The sequence below is a fragment of the Dasypus novemcinctus genome, unplaced genomic scaffold, assembly GCF_030445035.2.
Source record: "Dasypus novemcinctus isolate mDasNov1 unplaced genomic scaffold, mDasNov1.1.hap2 scaffold_157, whole genome shotgun sequence".
In the NCBI taxonomy this organism is placed as follows: domain Eukaryota; kingdom Metazoa; phylum Chordata; class Mammalia; order Cingulata; family Dasypodidae; genus Dasypus; species Dasypus novemcinctus.
This window is the reverse complement of record NW_026688157.1, coordinates 347,571-368,685: the sequence shown is the minus strand read 5'-3', so window position 1 is coordinate 368,685 and position 21,115 is coordinate 347,571. Positions and strand designations below refer to the sequence as shown.

The 21,115-nt window shown below is 38.7% G+C and overlaps 1 protein-coding gene and 1 non-coding gene across 4 annotated transcripts in view; one reads left to right on the top strand and one right to left on the bottom strand.

The window, feature by feature from the left end:
• Positions 1-21,115, bottom strand: part of SFMBT1 (Scm like with four mbt domains 1) — a 191,524-nt gene that overhangs the window by 68,357 nt on the left and 102,052 nt on the right. For all 3 annotated transcript variants that reach the window (XM_071213612.1, XM_071213613.1, XM_058292609.2), the window contains one exon: positions 269-363. In XM_071213612.1, coding sequence (XP_071069713.1) covers positions 269-363 — 95 coding nt within the window. The remainder of the gene's footprint in view (positions 1-268; positions 364-21,115) is intronic.
• LOC111765590 (U6 spliceosomal RNA) lies at positions 19,656-19,762 on the top strand. The gene has a single exon (XR_002797888.1). It is a non-coding gene; the product is annotated as a U6 spliceosomal RNA (small nuclear RNA).

The following is a 21,115-nucleotide window of genomic DNA, read 5'->3' as shown; positions in this document are numbered from 1 at the left end:
AGAAGGTTCTTTGACAAAAATAAAGGAAAATTAATAATCGGTCAAAAAGATAAGTCCTGCATTGAGTGGCAGAAAATTTAAAAAAAAAACAAAAAGGGTTGCATAATATGTCAAGTTTTCTTAATGATGTAGTAGGTGGAAGGAAAGAGGCAAAGCATTCAAATTATTTGAAATGTCCCAACTTAAATTAACTCTAAACTTCTAATGATACTATAGTGATTCAAAGGAAAAGGATATAATCTGTAAAGCAAATACAGTTCTTGCTTACATGTTTAAAAGACCCATAGGGAACTGCCGTGGACCCTGTTTCTTCTAGATAATCCTCCCAGCTTAATTCCACTTCTTCCACACCAGATCCAGCATCTGAAATAAAGAAACAAAACAAAACAAACATTAATAAATCTCAACTGAAGAAAACTCAAGTACAAAAACATAAATTTAATAAACCTAATTTACAGAATTTACTTCATGACAAATCAGTCAATTTTACACAAAAGAATTAAGAATTCTTTTTAAATGGCAGTTTCCCTAAGTACACTGGATTTTCACTGAATTTCAACAGCTTAGCAGTGAAACACACTGTCTCCTGCTGGTATCCCATCTGGAGTTCACCCAAATGGATCATATAAAGCTGGGATAACTATTTTGCACTGCAATTTATTATCTAATGCCAAATGTCTGTGATATCTAATAGGCATTTCAAATGTAAATTTTCAAGATGATTCCTCCTTAGTACTCTCCAACTGAATAAATGATACTACCAAGTCAATATTTTGGCTCAATAAAAAAAAAATGTGGAGTTATCCTTGCTTTCCTCTCTTTCTTTGATTCCTTACATCCAAACCATCAGAAAATTCTGTAGGTACTACTTTTAAAACACATCCAAAATCTAATACCTTTCAACCATTTCTACTGCTCTATCTCTTGCTCTAATCCAAGACCTAACCATAATATCTCTCGCTAATCAGTCACACTTAAAATAAAATCTAAAATCCTTGGGAAACTGTGAAAGTCCCAGATGATCTGGCCCCTGGATATCTACCTTTCCACCTCATCTCCAACCAACCTCCTGTGGTTCAGTACAATCGGGTGACAATGAGTTCCCTGCCTTTCTTCTCTTTCCTCAAAGCCTCTGCATTTGCTATTCCTCAGCTAAAAGACTCACGCCACAGAGTCATCCATGCCTCCATTCCATTCAAGTCTCTAATCAAATGTCACTTCTTCAGAAAGGTCCTCTATCAGCACCCATCTAAGGTAGAAATCCCTGGGTCCTGCTTTCATTTTGTTTGTGGCATTCACTCCTACCTGACAATATACCTCATGTCTGTTTATCTCTCACACTAGATCATAAGTTCAACAAATGTAGAAACTCTGTTTTGGTAATTCCTATATCTCTGTCACCTAGACTAAGTACCTGGTATACAATAAGGTAAATAAATAATTGTTGAATGAGCAAAGATTCAAATACTTCACAATCCAATAATCCTACTTCACTTAAGCTCCCCAAGAGCAGGAATTATTGTTTTGTTCAATGATGAACAATGCCTGGTACATAGCAAGTTCTCAAAAAAGTTGCAGAATGAGCATACCCTAGGGCAGGGGTTCTTAATGAGTCTGTGAGCTGAATTGAAATTCAAAAAATAAAACATTATTCTTGTGGGGACATGTTGGTGTATGGGTGTGATATGCTTATTAAATAATCCACAGAATAGTGTGGACTTAGTAAGGGGTCCATGGTTTCCACCTGATTGGCAAAGCAGTGCATGGAACAAAAAAGGTTACAAACCCCTGCTAAAGAAACCCAGCTTCACATGAATATAAGGAGACAAATACAAGGATGTTCACCACAATTCTGTCTGTAATAGCAACAGACTGGAAAGAATAAGTAGAGGAATGGATAAATTATGACCTTTCTGTAATGGAATATTACTATACTATAGTTGAAATTAATGAACTCGTATTGACGAAGATAAGTCTAAAAAAAAGGCAAGTAAAAAAGGGAAGTGCAGAATGAAAAGCACAGCAAGATACAATTTAGGTTTCAAAACAAATATATGCATAATATTACAAGTATGAAAACAAGATAGAAAGAATCTACAACTTTAACAAAAATCTACAACTTTACCTCTGGGGATGGAGAAAAGAAAGCAAGATTAGAAAAGAGATACAAAGGAGGCTTAATGGAAATATGAAACAATGTTATTGTTTATTAAATCTTCATGGTGAGTACAGGGGTGTTTGTTATATTGTTTTCCATGTATTTTTATGTATTTGAAATTTTTCAATAGAAAGACGACACACAAAGGAAGATAAACAGCATCCTGGAAGTGTCAGCCACTAGAAAGTCAATTTCCAAGAAGAGAAACAACCACCGTGAGTTACCAAGCCCCGCGGGAGCCCCTCCCCCACCCCAAGATATTAAGCTGAGGTAAAACCCTGGCTCACTGCAGCCCACTGAGAAGGGACAGACATCTTTCTCCCTGTCAGCTGTCTCGAGGAAACAGGGAGAGAAGATCAGGGTGCGTTTCTTCAGTGAACTCGGCAGCAGAGCCTGCTCTGAATCCCGGATCTGGAGATCCAACACAGAAACACAGGAAACTGAGACTGAAACACCTTGTGGAATGATGCGCTGACGAGGGCCATCTGCTGGTGGGTCTGGAAACTGCATGGACAAAAATGTCTCCATTCTCTCTGTGTCCTACCCCTGGGAGAAAATCTGCCCACCACTAGGGAATCCCTGGCCTGATTTTGATGACTTAGGCCAGGCAATTTTAAAGACTTAGAATAAGCTGAACCAAACATAAAAGAAGAGCTGTGGAAAAAAAAAACAATAGGCAAGAGAAACTGTCTAGCAGAGTATATTCACCAATATATTCAGATGCCTAGACATCAGCAAAAAAGTTCAAGCCATACTAGGAAACAGGAGGAGATGGCCCAGCCAAAAGAACTAACCAAATATCCTGAAGAGCTACAAGATTTAAGACATTCAGTAATAATCAGACAACTCTTCTACATCACTTCAAAGGATTTAGAGAAAATATAACTAAAGAAATAAAGGATATTAAGAAGACACTAGCAAACCAATGTAGCTCAGTGGTTGAGTTCCGGCTTCCCACATACAAGGTCCCAGAATCAATCCCCAACCTTGGAACCTCAAAAAAAAAAAAAAAAAAAGACACTGGGGGAGTGGCTGTGGCTCAGGCAGTTGAGTGCCACCTCCTATGGGAGGTCCCCAGTTTGCAGTGCCTCCTGAAGAAAAAACAAACACAGCAAGCTGACAAAGAGCAAAAAACAGTGACCAGACAACAAGCAAAGGCAATAAGCAAACAGACACAGGAGACATCACGGGGAGTGGGGAGGGTGAAGAAGACACTGGGTGAATGTAATATTTTTTAAAAAATGAATAAAAAACAAACAAACAAAAAAACAACACAAAAAGACGACACTGAGTGAGCATAAAGAACAATTTGAAAGCCTGCTAAAAAATTAACAGACCTTATGCAAATGAAAGACATGATGGATGAGATTGAAAATACATTTGAGGCACATAAGAACAGATCTGAAATGCTTGAAGACAGAATTAGTGATTCTGAAGACAGAACATCTGAACTGGAAAAGACAGGAGAAAAGAGAAGAGAATGGAAAACATGGAACAGAGTCTCAGGGACCTGAATGACGAGAAACATACACACATTCACATAACTGGTATCCCAGAAGGAAAGGAGAATGGAAAAAGGGGAGAAAGAATATTTGAGGAAATAATGACCAAAAACTTCCCAAATCTTATGAAAGTCATAAATATCAATATCCAAGAAGGACAACACACCCAAACAGAATAAATCTGAACAGACCTACCCCGAAACACCTACTATTCAAAATGACAAATATCTGAGATAAACAGGATTCTGAAAGCAGCAAGAGAAAAACAAAACATCACATACAAGGGAAACTCTAGAATTAAGTACAAACCACTCATCAGAAACCATGGAGACAAGTAAGTGGTATGATGTATTTAAGGCACTGAAAAAGAAAAACTGCCAGCTAAGAATTCTGTATCTGGCAAAACTGTCCTTCAAAAATGAGGGTGAAAGAAAGCTAAAGAATAATCTAGGGACTGAATAACACAGTGAACCCAGAGGTGGATGAGGATAGTGGTTAAGGGTACAAATGCAAGAGAGTTCTTCTGTGAGCTAGAGCAAATGTACATCACTATTCCACGGTGATGGGAATATGGAGAAACACGGGAAAACTATAATTGGTGTGACCTATATACTGTGGTTAACAGCGGTACTATAACATTTTTGTATCAATGCCAAGGATGTACTGTGTTGATAATAGAGGTGTATGGAAAAAGTGTGCCAAATGTATTCTATGGACCATGATTGGTGGTAATAGTCTGGATGATACTATCTCATAATCTGTAACAAATGTTCCACCATGATGTGGTGTTATATGGGAAATCTACACATCTGTATGATTATTTTGCAAGTTTACAACATCTGTAACAAAAATAGATTTTTTAAAAAAAATGGTGTGGGTTGAGGAAAAATACACCAAATGTAAGACAAGGACTATAGTTGGTAGTAATATTTTGACGATGCCCTTGCACAGTTTGTAACAAATGTTTCACAACAATGCCAAGTGTTGGTGAAGGGGTGATGTATGAGAACCCTGTGTGATTTTATATATGTTTATTTTGTAAGTTCACAATCTTTACTATACTTTTTTTTTTTAATTTTATTCATTTTGTAAAAATATTACATTAAAAAAATATGAGGTCCCATTCAACCTCACCACCCCCACCCCACCACTACCCCCACAGCAACACTCACTCCCTTCATCATGACACATCCATTGCATTTGGTAAGTACATCTCTGGGCATCTCTGCACCTCATGGTCAATGGTCCACATCATAGCCCATACTCTCCCATGTTCCATCCAGTGGGCCCTGGGAGGATTTACAATGTCCGGTGATTGCCCCTGAAGCACCATCCAGGGCAACTCCAAGTCCCAAAAACGCCTCCACATCTCATCTCTTCCTGCCATTCCCCATCCCCATCAGCCACCATGGTCACTTTTCCCCACTCCAATGCCACCTTTTCTCTGTGGACCTTGGATTGGTTGTGTCCGTTGCACCTCTATGTCAAGAGGAGGCTCAGATTCCACATGGATACTGGATGCAATCCTCCTACTTTCAGCTGTAGGCACTCTAGGTACACTTATTTTTTATGTGTGTTCATGTATGAATGATATATTTCAATAAAAATACATTGCAGGGAAGTGGATTTGGCCCAACAGATAGGGCGTCTGCCCACCACATCGGAGGTCCAATGTTCAAACCCAGGGCCTCCTGACCTGTGTGGTGAGCTGGCCCACGCACAGTGCTGATGCACGCAAGGAGTGCCGTGCCACCCTGCATAAGGGAGTCCCACGCGAAGGGAGTGCACCCAGTAAGGAAAGTCACCCAGCGCGAGAAGAGTGCAGCCTGCCCAGGAATGGCACCGTACACACAGAGGGCTGATGCTGCAAGATGACACAACAAAATGAGACGTAGATTCCTAATGCCACTGATAGGGATGCAGGTGGACACAGAAGAACACACAGTGAATGGACACAGGGAGCAGATAACTGGGGGGGGGGGGGGGGGGGGCGGGAAGGGGAGAGAAATAAATAAAAAATAAATAAATCTTTAATATATATAAATAGCAAAAAAAAAATTTTATTAAAAAAAAAATGAGGGTGAGTTCAAGTATTCACAGACTAAAAAAAACTGATAGAATATGTACCAAAAGACCAGAATTACAAGAGATACTAAAGGGCATACTGCAGCCTAAAAGGAAAAAACAAGGGCAAGAGATTTGGAGAAGAGTGTAGAAATTAAAATTATTTAGGAAGGGTAAATTAAAGGATAAGACAGATGATAGGATGATATGACAAGAGAGAGCCAAAGGAAAAAATAGATGGAGTAAACAATACCTTTACAGTAATAACACTGAATGTTAATGGCTTGAATATCCCAATCAAAGGACACAGACTGAAAGGATACAAATACATAAGCTACCTACATGTTTTTTAAAGGAGACCCACTTCAGATGTAAGGACACAATCAGATTATAAGTGAAAGGATAGAAAAAATATTCCATGCAAATAGTAACCAAAAAAGAGCTGGAGTAGCAATACTAATATTGGAAAAAATAAGATTTCAAATGCAAAACTGTTGTATGGGATGTAGAAGGTCATTACATATTAATAAAAGGAGCAATTCACCAAGAAAAAAATAAGTATACTAAATATTTATGTACCTAACCTGAGTGCCCCAAGATACATGAGGCACACACTGATAAAACTGAAGAGAGAAATGGACACCTCTATAATAATTGTTGGAGACTTCAAAACATCACTCTCATCAATAGACCATCTAGACAGAAGATCAATAAGGAAACAAAGAACCTGACTAATATAATAAATGAACTAGACATAACATATCTATAGAGCACTGTACTCCAAAACAGCAAGATATACTTTCTTTTCAAGTGTTCAGGGATCCTTCTCCAAGATAGACCATATGTTGGGTCACAAGACAATTCTCAATAAATTTAAAAAGACTGGAATTATACAAAACACCTTTTCTGATCATAACAGAATGAAGCTAGAAATCAATAATGGATGGAAAAAGGAAAAATTCATAAATATATGGAGATTAAACAACACTCTCTTAAATAATCAGTAAGTCAAAGAAGAAATTGCAAGAGAATTCAGCAAATATCTTGAGATGAATGAAAATGAGAACAAACATATCAAAACCAATGGGATACTGAAAAGCAGTGCTGAGAGGAAAATGTATAGCCCTCAATGCTCATAGCAAAAAAAGAATAAAGAGTTAAAATTGAAGATCTAACTGCAAACCTGGAGGAACTAGAAAAAGAAGAGCAAACTAATCCCAAACCAAGCCAAAGAAAAGAAATAGTAAAGGTTAGAGCAGAAACAAATGAAATTGAGAGAGGAAAAAAACAATAGAGAATCAACAAAACCAAAGTTGGTTCTTTGAGAAGATCCACAAAATCAATAAACACTTAGCTAGATTGACAAAGAAAAAAAGAGAGAAGATGCAAATAAATAAAATCAGAAATGAGAGAGGGGACATTACAACTGACCCTGCAGAAATAAAAGAGATCATAAGAGGATACTATTAACAACCATATGCCAAAAAACTAGACAATATAGAGGAGATGGACAGATTCCTAGAAACATACAGACCACCTACACTGACCCTAAAAGAAAGAGAAGACCTCAACAAACTAACCACAAGTGAAGAGAATTGAAAGTCATCAAAAACCTCCAAAAGATGAAAAGCCTGGGACTAGATGGCTTCACAGGTGAATTTTACCATTCAAAGTTGACATAATGCCAATCTTGCTCAAGCTATTCCAAAACACTGAACAGAAAAGAACGCTACCAAACTCATTCTAATACCAAAACCAATAAAGATATTACAAAAAAAGGAGAAAATTACAGACCAGTATCTCTCATGAATATAGATGCAAAAATCCTTAACAAAACACTTGCAAACAGAATCTCAAAGCACATTAAAAGAATTATACATCACGATCAAGTGGGTTTTATTCCAGGTATGTGAGAGTGGTTCAACACAAGAAAATCAATTAGTGTAATAAACCACATTGATAAATTGAAGACGAAAAATCACATGATCCTCTCAATTGATGCAGAAAGGCATTTGACAAAATACAGCACCCCTTTCTTGATAAAAACACTCCAAAAGATAGTCATAGAGGGAAGTGGATTTGGTTCAACTGATACAGCATCTGCCTACCATATGGGAGGTCCAGGGTCAAACCCAGGGCCTCCTGGTCTGTGTGGAAAGCTGGCCCACACACAGTGCTGATGCACACAAGGAGTGCCGAGCGACGCAGGGGTGTCCCCTGTGTAGGGGAGGCCCATGCACAAGAAGTGTGCCCTGTAAAGAGAGCCGCCCCATGCGAAAAAAGCGCAGCCTGCCCAGGAGTGGCGCTGTACACATGGAGAGCTGACATAGCAAGATGACACAACAAAAAGAGACACAGATTCCTGGTGCTGCTGACAAGAATGCAAGTGGACACAGAACAACACACAGCGAATGGACACAGAGAGCAGACAACGGGGGGAAGGGGGATGTAAGGGGAGAGAAACAAAGAAGATAGGAATAGAAGGAAGCTTTCTCAACACGGTTAAGTGCACATAAGAAAAACCTACAGCTAGCATAGTACTCAATGGTGAAAATCTGGACGCTTTCCCACTGAGATCAGGAACAAGGCAAGGACACCCACTGTCACCACTGTTATTTAATATTGTGCTAGAGGTTCTAGTTAGAGCAATTAGGGTAGATGGAGAAATAAAAGGCACCCAAAAAGGAAAGGAAGAAGAAAAACTTTCACTATTTGCTGATGATATGATCCTATATCTAGAATCTCCTGAAAAACCCATAACAAAGCTACTAGAATAGACAAGTTCAGCAAAGTGGAGGGATACAGATTAATACACAAAAATCAATAGCACATCTATACACTACTGATGTGCAATCTGAGGCAATCAGAAAAAAAGTTCTATTTATAATAGCAATTAAACAATCAAATATTTAGGAATAAACTTAACCAAGGACAGAAAGGATCTATATTCAGAAAACTACAAAACATTGCTAAAAGAAACTGAAGAAGAATTAAATAATTGGAAAGACATTCTGTGTTCACAGATTGGAAGACTAATATCCTTAAGATGTCAATTCTACCCAAACTTATTTACAGATTCAACACAATACCAATAAAAATCTTAAGAGTCCTTTTTGCAGAAGTGGAAAAACCAATTATCGAATTTACTTGTAAGGGTAGGGGCCTTGAATATCCAAAAAAAAAAATCTTAAAAAAGAAAAACAAAGTTGGAGGACTCGTTTCCTGGCTATAAAGCATTTTACCTAGCTGCAGTGGTAAGAACAGCATGGTATTGGCATAAAGACAAACAGTGACCAATGGAACTGAATCAAGAACTCAGAAACAGACCCTCACATCTATAGTCAAGTGATTTTTGACAAGGTGGTCAAGCCCTCCCAATTAGGCCAGAACAGTCTATTCAAGAAATGGTGCTGGGAGAACTGGATAGCCATATCCAAAAGAAAGAAAAATGATCCCTATCTCACACCTTTTACAAAAATTAACTCAAAATGGATCAAGGACCTAAATATAAAAGCAGAAACGATAAAACTCCTAGAAAAAAATGTATGAAATACCTTCAAGATCTTTGTGGTAGGTGGTAGTTTCTTAAACTTTATGCCCAAAGCATGAACAACAAAAGAAAAAATAAATGGGATCTCCTCAAAATTAAACACTTTTGTACCTCAAAGGATTTTGTCAAAAGAGTGAAAAGGCAGTCAATTCAATGGGACAAAATATTTGACAATCACATATCCAATAAGAACTTAATATCCACAATATACAAAGAGATTCATACAACCAACAATAAAGACAACTACCCGATTTAAAAAATGGGCAAAGGACTTGAAAAGACAATTGTCCAGGGAAAGAGATATGGCTCAAGAGATTAGTTTTCCATCTACCATATGGGAGGCACCAGGTTCAATTCCCAAGACCTCCTGGTGAAGGAAAGCTGGCCCACGCTGCAGAACTGGTGGTCCACACAGCAGAGAGCTGGCACAGCAAGATGATGCAACGAAGGGAGATGCAGAGGAGTGACAGTGAGAGACACAGCAGACCAGGGAGATTAGATGGCTCAAGCAATTGAGTGCCTTTCTCCCACACCGGAGGCCCTCAGATAGGTTCCTGGTGCCTCCTAAAGAGAAAGACAAGAAGGAGAAAAGACAAGCAGACACGGAAGAACACACAGTGAATCGACACAGAGCACACAGCAAGCACAAACAAACAACAAGGGAAGGGGGCGGGGGGGAGAGAATTGTCCAAAGAAAAAATACAAATAGCAGAGAAACACATGAAAAAATGTTCAACATCACTAGCAATTAGGGAAATGCAAATCAAAAGTACAATGGGATATTATTTCATACCGATTAGACTGGTCGTAATCAAAAAGTTGGGAAACTGTAAATGTTAGCAAGGATGTGGAGAGATGAGAACGCTATTCACTGTTGGTGGGAATGTAGAATGGTACAGCCACTGTGCAGGACTGTTTGGCACATCCTAAAGAAGTTTAATATAGACTTGCCACATGATCCTGCAATACCGCTACTAGGTATATACCCAGAAGAACTGAGAGCAGAGACACAAACAGACACCTGCGCACTGACATTCATAGCAGCATTATTCATGATTGGAAACAACCCAGGTGTCCATTAACTAATGAGTGGATAAACAAATTGTGGTTTATACACATGATGGAATATTATGCAGCAGTAATAAGAAATGAAGTCATGAAGCATGTGACAACATGGATGAACCTGGAAGACATTATATTGAGTGAAGCACGCCAGACACAAAAGGACAAATACTGTATGATTACACTATTATGAATTAAATATATTGAGCAAACTCATGGAATTGTTAGAATATAAGTCACCAGAAAATAGAAGGCAAGTAGAGAATGGAAAGCTGAGGGTTATTCTTACAGAATTGGTGAAACAGTTGTTTGTAAATCTTTGGAAATGAACAAAAATGGCTACAGCATGTCATGGGGTATATAACTAGCAGTGCTATTGTATGGGCATGACAGTGGTTCAAAGGGAAAGTCTAAGGTCATGTACATTACTAGAAGGAAAGCTAAAAATTGCAACACAAGACTGTATAAGATAGTAAAATGTCACGTAAAACACAAATATGAGGGATATTGCATATATAAGACTGTTTTTACAAAATATAAACACAAATATACTACAAAGAAGGAAAAAGAATAGTAGGTATATACAGCAGGTAAGGCATAGAGAGACTGAGAGGTGATGAGTTTTGTTTTTGTTTATTATTATTATAATAATGAAAGTGCTCTGGGAATGACTGGGTGATAAACGCACAAATATGTGATTACACTGAATACCACTGATTGTACCAATTTTATTGTTTATAAAATTGATTCGTTAAAAAAATAAAAATAGTAATAAAACAGGCAATGTGCTAGAAGATGACTAAATTGACCAAGTTTAAAATACATGTGCTACAATTGAAAAAAAAAAAACTGGCAAAAGAACCATTTTTTAATTTAAAATCAACCATTTCAAAATTCTAAAACTTAACTGAAGGCACAGAACAAACGGAAAAAGCACCTATTCAAAACAAGCTACTGAATCTGTAGTATTTTAAAACTCAGGGTTTTCCCATCCCTCATCCCTCTCCAGAGCAGCAAAATAACCATGAAAATCTAGCAACCTCAAGCCAATGGAAAGAAATGACCTCTCCTAGAGTTCCATTAAAAGCTCCACACCCAGAGCAAAGTCTGTATTTTGACCAAATGAGCAGCATTCTGGAAAATCACCGTACCCAAGACATTGTTCATATTAAATTTGTCTTAGAGCTTAAATAGCATAAAAAAAAAATTCCTATACCCAGGATGTGACCAAAAGCAATCTGTTGGTAACAATATAGCTACCTATGGCTATGATCTCAATTGGGACAAACAAGAACCTAGAAAAAAATTTTTTAAAGAAAAACCCAGAGAACCAGAACACCACAAGAAACTTTAAAAAGCACCAACATACTCCTGGAGCTCTAGAAGGTTGTGCACATGTGCAGGGCCATGCACATACCCAGGAAAGACCTGGAAAAGGAGAAAGAGCCAGTCACTAACCTCTGGCTGACGTTCAGGCCCTGTGCAAGCAAGACATGAAAACGAAGATTGACTTATAAACTGCCTGAACCTGTGGTTGGCGCTAGGGTTTAGTGTATACTCAGGGGATCTGAATCTCTGGACTGTCCATGTGATAGCCAGGCCCTGAGCCTCAACAGACTTGCAACTCCTACACTCTGGTTTATTGGACTTACCCCAGTCAGCTAACAGGGAGGTGAAGAAGGTCAACCACCATACCAGGAAGCCAAGAGTGCAGGAGAATTGCCTCCATTATCCAAGTGGAATCTAAGCACCCTCTTGATACAGAGATGGAGCGGACATAACCATCCCAGGGTCCACAGAATGGAGGAATAGAGTATGGATTAGAGTGGACTTACTGATATTCTATTCTGGAACTATTGTGAATAGTAATGGAAGTAAATGTAGCATTGAGATGGACAAAGTGGCCAAGGTAGCTGCTAAGGGTGGGGAGTGGGAAGAAGAGATGTGATATGGGGGCACTTTCAGGACTTGGGAGTTGTCCTGGGTGGTACTGCCGGGATAGTTACTGGACATTGTATGTCCTCCCATGGCCCACTGGGTGGACCAGGGGAGAGTGTAAACTATTGACCATGTGGTGCAGCAGTGCTCAGAGATGTATTTACGAAGTGCAATGAATGTCCCATGATGATGGAAGGGGGTGGGAGGTATATGGGGACCTCATATTTTTTTAATGTAACATTAAAAAATAAAGACAAAGAAATTTAAAAATAATAAATAAATAAAATAAAAAATAAGCTGCCTGAAAACTGAAGGCATGCCTTTATACACAAATCTCTTTGGCAAAGACTGGAAGACATACTGGGTTAAGGCATGTAAGGAAATCTGATGGATCATCAGACGACCACTAAATTATACTAATGCAGAGATAACCCCTGTGAAGTCAGCCTTAAAAATAAAAAAAGGGGAGAGCGAGTATAATTCAGTGGTTTGAGAGACTGCTTCCCATGTATGAGATCCCGAGTTCAAAAGGCAGAAATTGGCAGAATGGATTTAAAAACAAAAACAGGAGTCATCCATATTCTGTATATAAAAGATATACTTCAGATTCAAAGACACAAATTGGTTAAGAGTAAAAAGATGGAAAAGCTATACCATGAGAATTGTACCAAAAGAAGGCTGGATTGGCTATACTAAGTATCAGATAAAATAGACTTTAAGACAAAAAAATTACTAGACAAATGTAGCAGTTTGATATGGTTATGAATTCCAAAAATAGATATTGGATTATGTTTGTAATCTGGTCTGTACCTGGGCGTGACTGAGTTATGACTGAGGCTTTGACTGGGCGATGTCATTAGGGTATTGAGTCCCCACCTCTTGGTGGGCAGGGACTCACAGATAAAAGGCATGGCAAAGGACAGAGTTGAGGGTTCTTAATGTTGGGAGTTTTGATGTTGGAATTTGATGTTGAAGCCTTAAGCTGGAGGCCCAGGAAAGAGACAGAGCCGTTCGTCTGATAGTCTATAGCTGATCTTATGGAGAGAGGCAAAGCCTAGAGAGCCTCGTAGTCCACAGCTGACCTTATGGAGGAAACAGAGGAGCTGAGCCCAAAGGAACCCAGAAAGCCTGAACGCTCACAGCCGTCAGCAGCCATCTTGCCCCAACACGTGAAAACAGACTTTGGTGAGGGAAGTAACTTATGCTTTATGGCCAGGTAATTGTAAGCTCCTATCCCAAATAAATACCCTTTATAAAAACCAACCAATTTCTGCTATTTTGCATCAGCACCCCTTTGGCTGACTAATACAATAAAGAAGGAAATTTCGTAGTAATAAAATGGTAAATTCCCTAGAAAGATATAATAATTCTAAACATATATGTACCTAACATAAGGGCCCAAAATACATGAAACAAACTGACAGCAACAATTCAACAATAATAGTGGGAGATTTCAATACAACACTCCTTTTTTAGAGCAGATAGAGGCCTACAGAAAAAAAATCAAACCTAAAGCATAAAGTTCCCATATAGCCCACACAAACACATGAAGTTTTCCCTATTATTAACATTTTGCATTAGTGTGGTATCTTTGTTACTACTGAGGAGACAGTGCATTATAATCATATTATTAACTAAAGTCCATAGTTTACATTAAAGTTCATTATTAGTGCTATATAGTTCTATGGGTTTTTAAAAATTTTATTGTATCATATACACAACATACAATTTCCTATTTTAACCAATAAAACACTTTTAGTAACAATTAGGACAAGGCAGAAGAACAACAAAGATATGGAAAATTTGAAAAACACTAAAAATCAACTAGACCTAACAGACATCTATAGAACATTCCACCCAACGACAACAAAATATACTTTATTCTCTAGGATAGATCATATTGTAAGATCGTAAACCAAGTCTCAATAAATTGAAAAGGATTGAAATCATACAAAATATATTCTCTGACCACAATGGCATGAGATTAGGAATTAATAATAGATGGGAATGTGGGAAATTCACAAATATGGGGAAATTTAAAAACACATTCCTAAATAAACAATGTGCCAAAGAAGAAATTACAAAAGGAATGAGAAAACAGCTTGAGTTAATAAAAACAAAACACAACATACCAAAATGTATGGGATGCAGGGAGAGCAGCATTTAAAGAAAATTTCTAACTATAAATGCCTATATTAAGAAAAAGAAAGATCTTAAATCAATATCCTAGCCTTCCATCATAAGAAACTAGGAAAAGGAGCAAGCTACTTTAAAGCAAGCAAAAGGAAGGGGAAAAATTAAGACTACAATGTAAATTAATGAAAGAGAATAAGAAAATAAGAATAGAGAAAATCAACAAAACCAAAAGCTAGTTCTTTGTAAAAGTCAATAAAACTGATAAGCCTCATGCTAGACTGACCAAGAGAAAAAAAAGAAGACTCAAATTACTAAAACCAAGAATGAATTAGGGGAAGCGGACTTGGCCCAGTGGTTAGGGCATCCGTCTACCACATGGGAGGTCTGCAGTTCAAACCCCGGGCCTCCTTGACCCATGTGAAGCTAGCCCACGCACAGTGCTGGTGCGCGCAAGGAGTGCTGTACCATGCAGGGGTGTCCCCGCAAAGGAGAGCCCCACGCACAAGGAGTGCGCCCCATAAGGAGAGCCGCCCAGCGCAAAAGAAAGTGCAGCCTGCCCAAGAATGGCACCGCACACACGGAAACTGACACAAGATGACACAACAAAAAGAGACACAGATTCCCATGCCACTGACAACAACAGAAGCAGACAAAGAAGAATACTCAGCAAATGGACACAGAGAATAGACAACTGGGGCGGCAGCCGGGGCGGGGGGGGGGGGGGAAATAAATAAACCTTTAAAAAAAGAATGAATTAGGGGACATTTCTATCAATCTTACAAAAATAAAAAGGGTTATACAGGAATATATTACAAACAATTATACATCAAAAATTAGTTGACCTACATGAAATGGACAAATCTATAGAAAGATACCGATTATGAAAACTAACTCAAGAAGAAAAAGAAAATCTGAATAGTCCAATAACAAGCAAAAAGATGGAATTAGTAATCAAAACCTTCCCACAAAGAAAAGTCCAGGACCAGAATTCACTGATGAATTCTACCAAACATTTAAAGAATTTACACCAATCCTTCAAAAACTCTTCTAAAAACACTTCCCAACTCATATATGGAGGCCAGAACTACCCAGATACAAAAACCAGTGAAAGATATCACAAGAAAAGACTACTACAGAGCAATATCCATTATGACTACTGACACAAAAAATTCTCAACAAAATACTAGCAAACAAGTAGACTGGGTTGTAGCTCGGTGGTTGGGCACCTGCCTCGCTTGTATGATTCCCAGGTTCAATCCCTGGTATCTCCTTATAGCAGTTTGGTATTATTTATGAATTCCAAAATTAGAATTTGGATTATGTTTGTAAACTGCCGTGTTTGCACATTAGATTGTAATGAATTCAGAGGTTTCACTTTTACTGGATTAAATTATCAAGTAAAAGGCTTTGATTGGGCCACATCAGTACGACATTGAGTCCTTGCTCCCTTGGAGAGTGGGGACTCACAGAGAAAACAACAAGGCAGAGGAGTTAGTTGGAGTTTTTGATTTGGAGTCCAGGAAGTAAACATATGGGAGAGAGCAGAGCAGCTGAGCCTGGAGAGAAACAAGCCCCAGTAAGAGAGGAATTCAGGAAGTCTGAACCTTTGCAGACGTCAGCAGCCAGCTTGGTCCAACCCATGGCAACAGACTTTGGTGAGGAAAGTAACTTATGCTTTATGGTCTGGTAACTGTAAACTCCTACCCCAAATAAATACCCTTTATAAAAACCAACTGATTTTGGTATTTTGCATCAGCATCCCTTTGGCTGACAAATACACTCCTTAAAAAAAATTTTTTTAAATACCAACAAACCAAATCTAGCAGTGTATAAAATGATTTTATACCATGACAAAGAGAAATTTATACAAAGAATGCAAGGTGGGTGTATCACTCATCCAAAGTGGTGCTGATGCAAAATACCAGAAATCTGTTGGTTTTTATAAAGGGTATTTATTTGGGGTAGGAGCTTACAGACACCAGGCCATAAAGGGTAAGTTACTTCCCTCACCAAAGTCTATTTTCACATGTTGGAGCAAGATGGCTGCCAACGTCTGTGAGGGTTCAGGCTTCCTGGGTTCCTCCTTTCCTCAGGCTTTTTTTTCCGGGGCTCAGAGTTCTCTCTTCCTGGGGCTTGCTTCTGTTTCCTCTGTAAGCTTACTTTCCAGGGCACGAGCTTAAGGCTTCAGCATCAAACGCTAACATCAAAACCCCTTAAACTCTGTCCTTTGCCATGCCTTTTATCTTTGAGTCCCCTCCCACCAAAGGGTGGGGACTCAACACCCTACTGGCCCAAGAGGGTTACATAATTACATAGTCAAGTAAACCTGTGAATCCAAGATAATGTAATATGCCCAGAGGAAAAGATCAGTTTACAAACATAATCCAATATTTCTTTTTGAAATTCATCAATAATATCAAACTGCTATACTGGGTTCAACAAATGAAAATCAGTCAATGCAAAACACTGTATTAACAGAATAAAGGACAAAAGCCAAATGATCACCTCAATAGATGTAAAAAATCATATAACAAAATTGACCACCCTTACATGATAAAAATACTCAACAAACTGGGAACAGGAAGTATGGCAGGCTAGGGAAGCAGATTTGGCCCAGAGGTTAGGGCGTCCGTCTACCACATGGGAGGTCCGCAGTTCAAACCCCGGGCCTCCTTGACCCGTGTGGAGCTGACCCACTTGCAGCGCTGATGCGCACAAGGAGTGCCATGCCACGCAGGGGTGTCCCCCGCGTAGGGGAGCCCCATGCGCAAGGAGTGCGCCCCGTAAGGAGAGTCGCCCAGCGCGAAAGAAAGTTCAGCCTGCCCAGGAATGGCGCCGCACACACAGAGAGCTGACATAACAAGATGACACGACAAAAAGAAACACAGATTCCTGTGCTGCTGACAACAGAAGCGGACAAAGAACAACACACAGCAAACAGACATAGAGAACAGACAACTTGGGGGGGAAGGGGAGAAGGGGAGAGAAATAAAAAAATAAATAATAATAAAAAAAGAAAGTATGGCAGGCTTATATGAGTCCTTCCCCCGCAAAGATGTGCATGTCCTAATATACAGAATTTATGAGTATGTTGTCTTACATGGAAAAAGGGACTCTCCAGATGTGATTGTTAAGGATCCTGAGATGGAAAGAGCATCCTGGATTATCCAGGTGGGGACAATAAAATCACAAGGGTCTTTCTAAGAAGGAATGAGGAATATCAAAGTCAGAAAAGGTGATGTGACAACATAAGCTGAGGGAGAAAAGTTTATGTGACGATGGAGGCAGAGATCAGGGATATGGAACCACAGGCCAAGAAACACTGACACCCTTCAGAACCTGGAGAAAGCAAGGAAATGGATTCCCCCCTAGAGCCTCTAGAAGAATGCAGTCTTGCCAGCCCATTTTGGACTCCTGACCTCCACAAATGTAAGAGAATATATCTGTATTGTTTTAAGTCATTGTTTATTAATAACTTATTACAGCAGTAATAGAACACTAATGCAGAAGAGTCCTTCCTCAATCTCATAAAGGGCATCTACAAGAATATCCATATCCAACATCTAATTAATGGTGAAAGACTGAAAACTTTCACCTTAAGATCAGGAACAAGACGATATCTATTTTTACCATTTCTATTCAATATTGTACTGAAGATTCTAGCAAAGGTTAATTAGGCAAGGTAAAGAAATAAAACGGAGGCGGCAGACTTGGTCCAGGGGTTAGGGTGCCCGCCTACCACATGGGAGGTCCATGGTTCAAACCCCGGGCCTCCTTGACCCGTGTGGAGCTGGCCCATGCACAGTGCTGATGCGTGCAAGGAGTGCCGTGCCACGCAGGGGTGTCCCCCGCGTAGGGGAGCCCCACGCAAGGAGTGCGCCCCGTAAGGAGAGCCGCCCAGCACGAAAGAAAGTGCAGCCTGCCCAGGAATGGCACCGCACACACGGAGAGCTGACACAGCAAGATGACGCAACAAAAAGAAAAACAGATTCCCATGCGGCTGACAACAACAGAAGCAGACAAAGATGCAGCAAATAAACACAGAGAACATACAACTGGGCTGGGGGTGGGGGGTGGGGAGAGGAGAGAAATAAATAAATAAATAAATCTTAAAAAAAAAAAAAGAAATAAAACACATCCAGAATGTAAAGAAGGACGTAAAATTGCCTCATTCATAGATGACATGATCTTGTGCATAGAAAATCCTAGGGAATCCATAAAAAAATTTATTAGAATAAATGAGTTTAACAAGGTTTCAGGACACAAGATCAATACATAAAATCAATTGTATCTTTACATAGTGACAACAAATTTCCTAAAATGAAATTAAGAAAACAATTCCATTTACAATAGTATGAAAAATAATAGTTAGGAAAATATTTAACAAAAGAAGTGCAAGGCTTATATACAAAAAAACTATAAAAGACTGTTGGAAAAATTAGATAGTCTAACAAATGGAAAGATATCCCATGTTCATGGATTGGAAGACAATATTGTTAAGACAGCAATATTCCCCAAACTGATCTAAAGATCAAAATCCCAACTGCCTTCCTCTGCATAAATTGACAAAATGATCCTAAAATTCATATGGAAATACAAGAGGCCAAAGTAGCCAAAACAGTCTTGAAAAAGAAGAACCAAGTTGGAAGACTTACACCTTCTGACTTAAAACTTATCATAGAGCTACAATAATCAAGACCCTGTGAAATTGGTGTAAGGCAGGCATACAGACTAATGAAATAGAAAAAAAAGTACAGAAATAAATCATTTGAGCACCAAGTTTAGCTCAATGGTTGAGGGCATGTTTCAATGAGATCCTGAGTTCAATCCCCGGTACCTCCTAAAAAGAGAGAGAGAAAGAGGGAGGGAGGGAGAGAGAGAGACCATTATATTTCCAGTAACTGATTTGACAAGAGTTCCAAGACATTTTAATAGGGGAAAATATAATCTTTTCAATAAATGGTTTTGGGATAACTAGATATCCACATGTAAAAAATAAGCAGGATCCTTACGTAACACCATAAACAAAAATTTATTCAAAATGGATCAAAGACCTAAATATAAAAACTGAAACTATAAAACTTTTAGAAGAAAATAGGGTAAAACTTTATTACCTCAAATAAGGCAATGGTTTCTTAAATATGACAACAAAAGCACAAATGCGAAAAGAGAAAAAAAACTGACTGGATTTCCTCAAAATCAAAACTTTAGTGCTTCAAAGTACACCATGAAGAAAGTAAAAAGAGTGCTCGCTTCAGCAGCACATTAACTAAAAGTGGAATGACACAGAGAAGATTAGCATGGCCCCTGCACAAGGATGACATGCAAATTCATGAAGAGTTACATATTAAAAAAAAAAGAAAGTAAAAAACAATCTACAGAATGGGAGAAAATATTTGTAAGTCATATATCTGATAAAGGACTTAAATCAAGAATATATAAAGAACTCTTTCTTACAACTGAACAATAAAAAGACAACTAACCACATTTTAAATGGGGAGAATATATGAATGGACTTTTTCTCTAAAAAGATAAACCAATAAATAAAGATATACAAATGGCCAATAAGCACATGAAAAGGTGTTCAACATCATTAATCATTAAGGAAATTAAAAATCAAAATTACAATGAGGTACCATTTCACACCCTCTAGGATGGCTATACTCAAATAACAAGTGTTGGTGGGGATGTGGAAAAACTGAAATCAAAATGGTGCAGCCACTTTGGAAAACAGTTTAGCAGTATCTCAAAAAGTTAAGCATAGAGTTATCATATAATGCAGCAATTCCACTCTTAAGTATATACCCAACAAACCTGAAAACATTTTCACACAAAAACCTGTACGTGAATGTTTTTTTTTTATAGATTTATTTTTATTTATTTATTTAATTCCCCTCCCCTCCCCCGATTGTCTGTTTTCTGTGTCTTTTTGCTGCGTCTTGTTTCTTTGTCTGCTTCTGTTGTCGTCAGCGGCATGGGAAGTGTGGGCGGCGCCATTCCTCGGCAGGCTGCTCCCTCCTTCACGCTGGGCGGCTCTCCTTATGGGTGCACTCCTTGCGCGTGGGGCTCCCCTACGCGGGGGACACCCCTGTGTAGCATGGCACTCCTTGCGCGCATCAGCACTGCGCATGGGTCAGCTCCACACGGGTCAAGGAGGCCCAGGGCTTGAACCGCGGACCTCCCATGTGGTAGACGGACGCCCTAACCACTGGGCCAAAGTCCGTTTCCCCGTGAATGTTCTTAACAGCATTATTCACAATAGCAAAAAGTTGGAAACAATCTAAATGTCCATCAACTGATAAACAAAATGTGGCATATACATAGAAAGGAATGAAGTTCTGATACATGCTACAACATGGATGAAACTTTAAGGTAAATGAAAGAAGCTAGACATGAAAGTTACAAGTTGTGTGATTCCACTTACATGATACTTCCAGAAGAGGCAAATCCATAGAGACAGAAGGTAGATTAGTGATTGCCTAAGGTTGGGAGGGTTAGGTGGAAATGGGAAGTGACTGCTAATAGGCACAAAATTTCTTTTGGGAATGATAAAAATGTTCTGGAAGGGGTGGTCACATAACTTTCCAAATATACTACAACCCATGGGATTTACATTTTAAAAGCATGAATTTTATGGCATATGAATCATAGTTCAAAAAATTATACCTCAATCCAGTTTTTATTTTAATGAAATGCAATAATAAA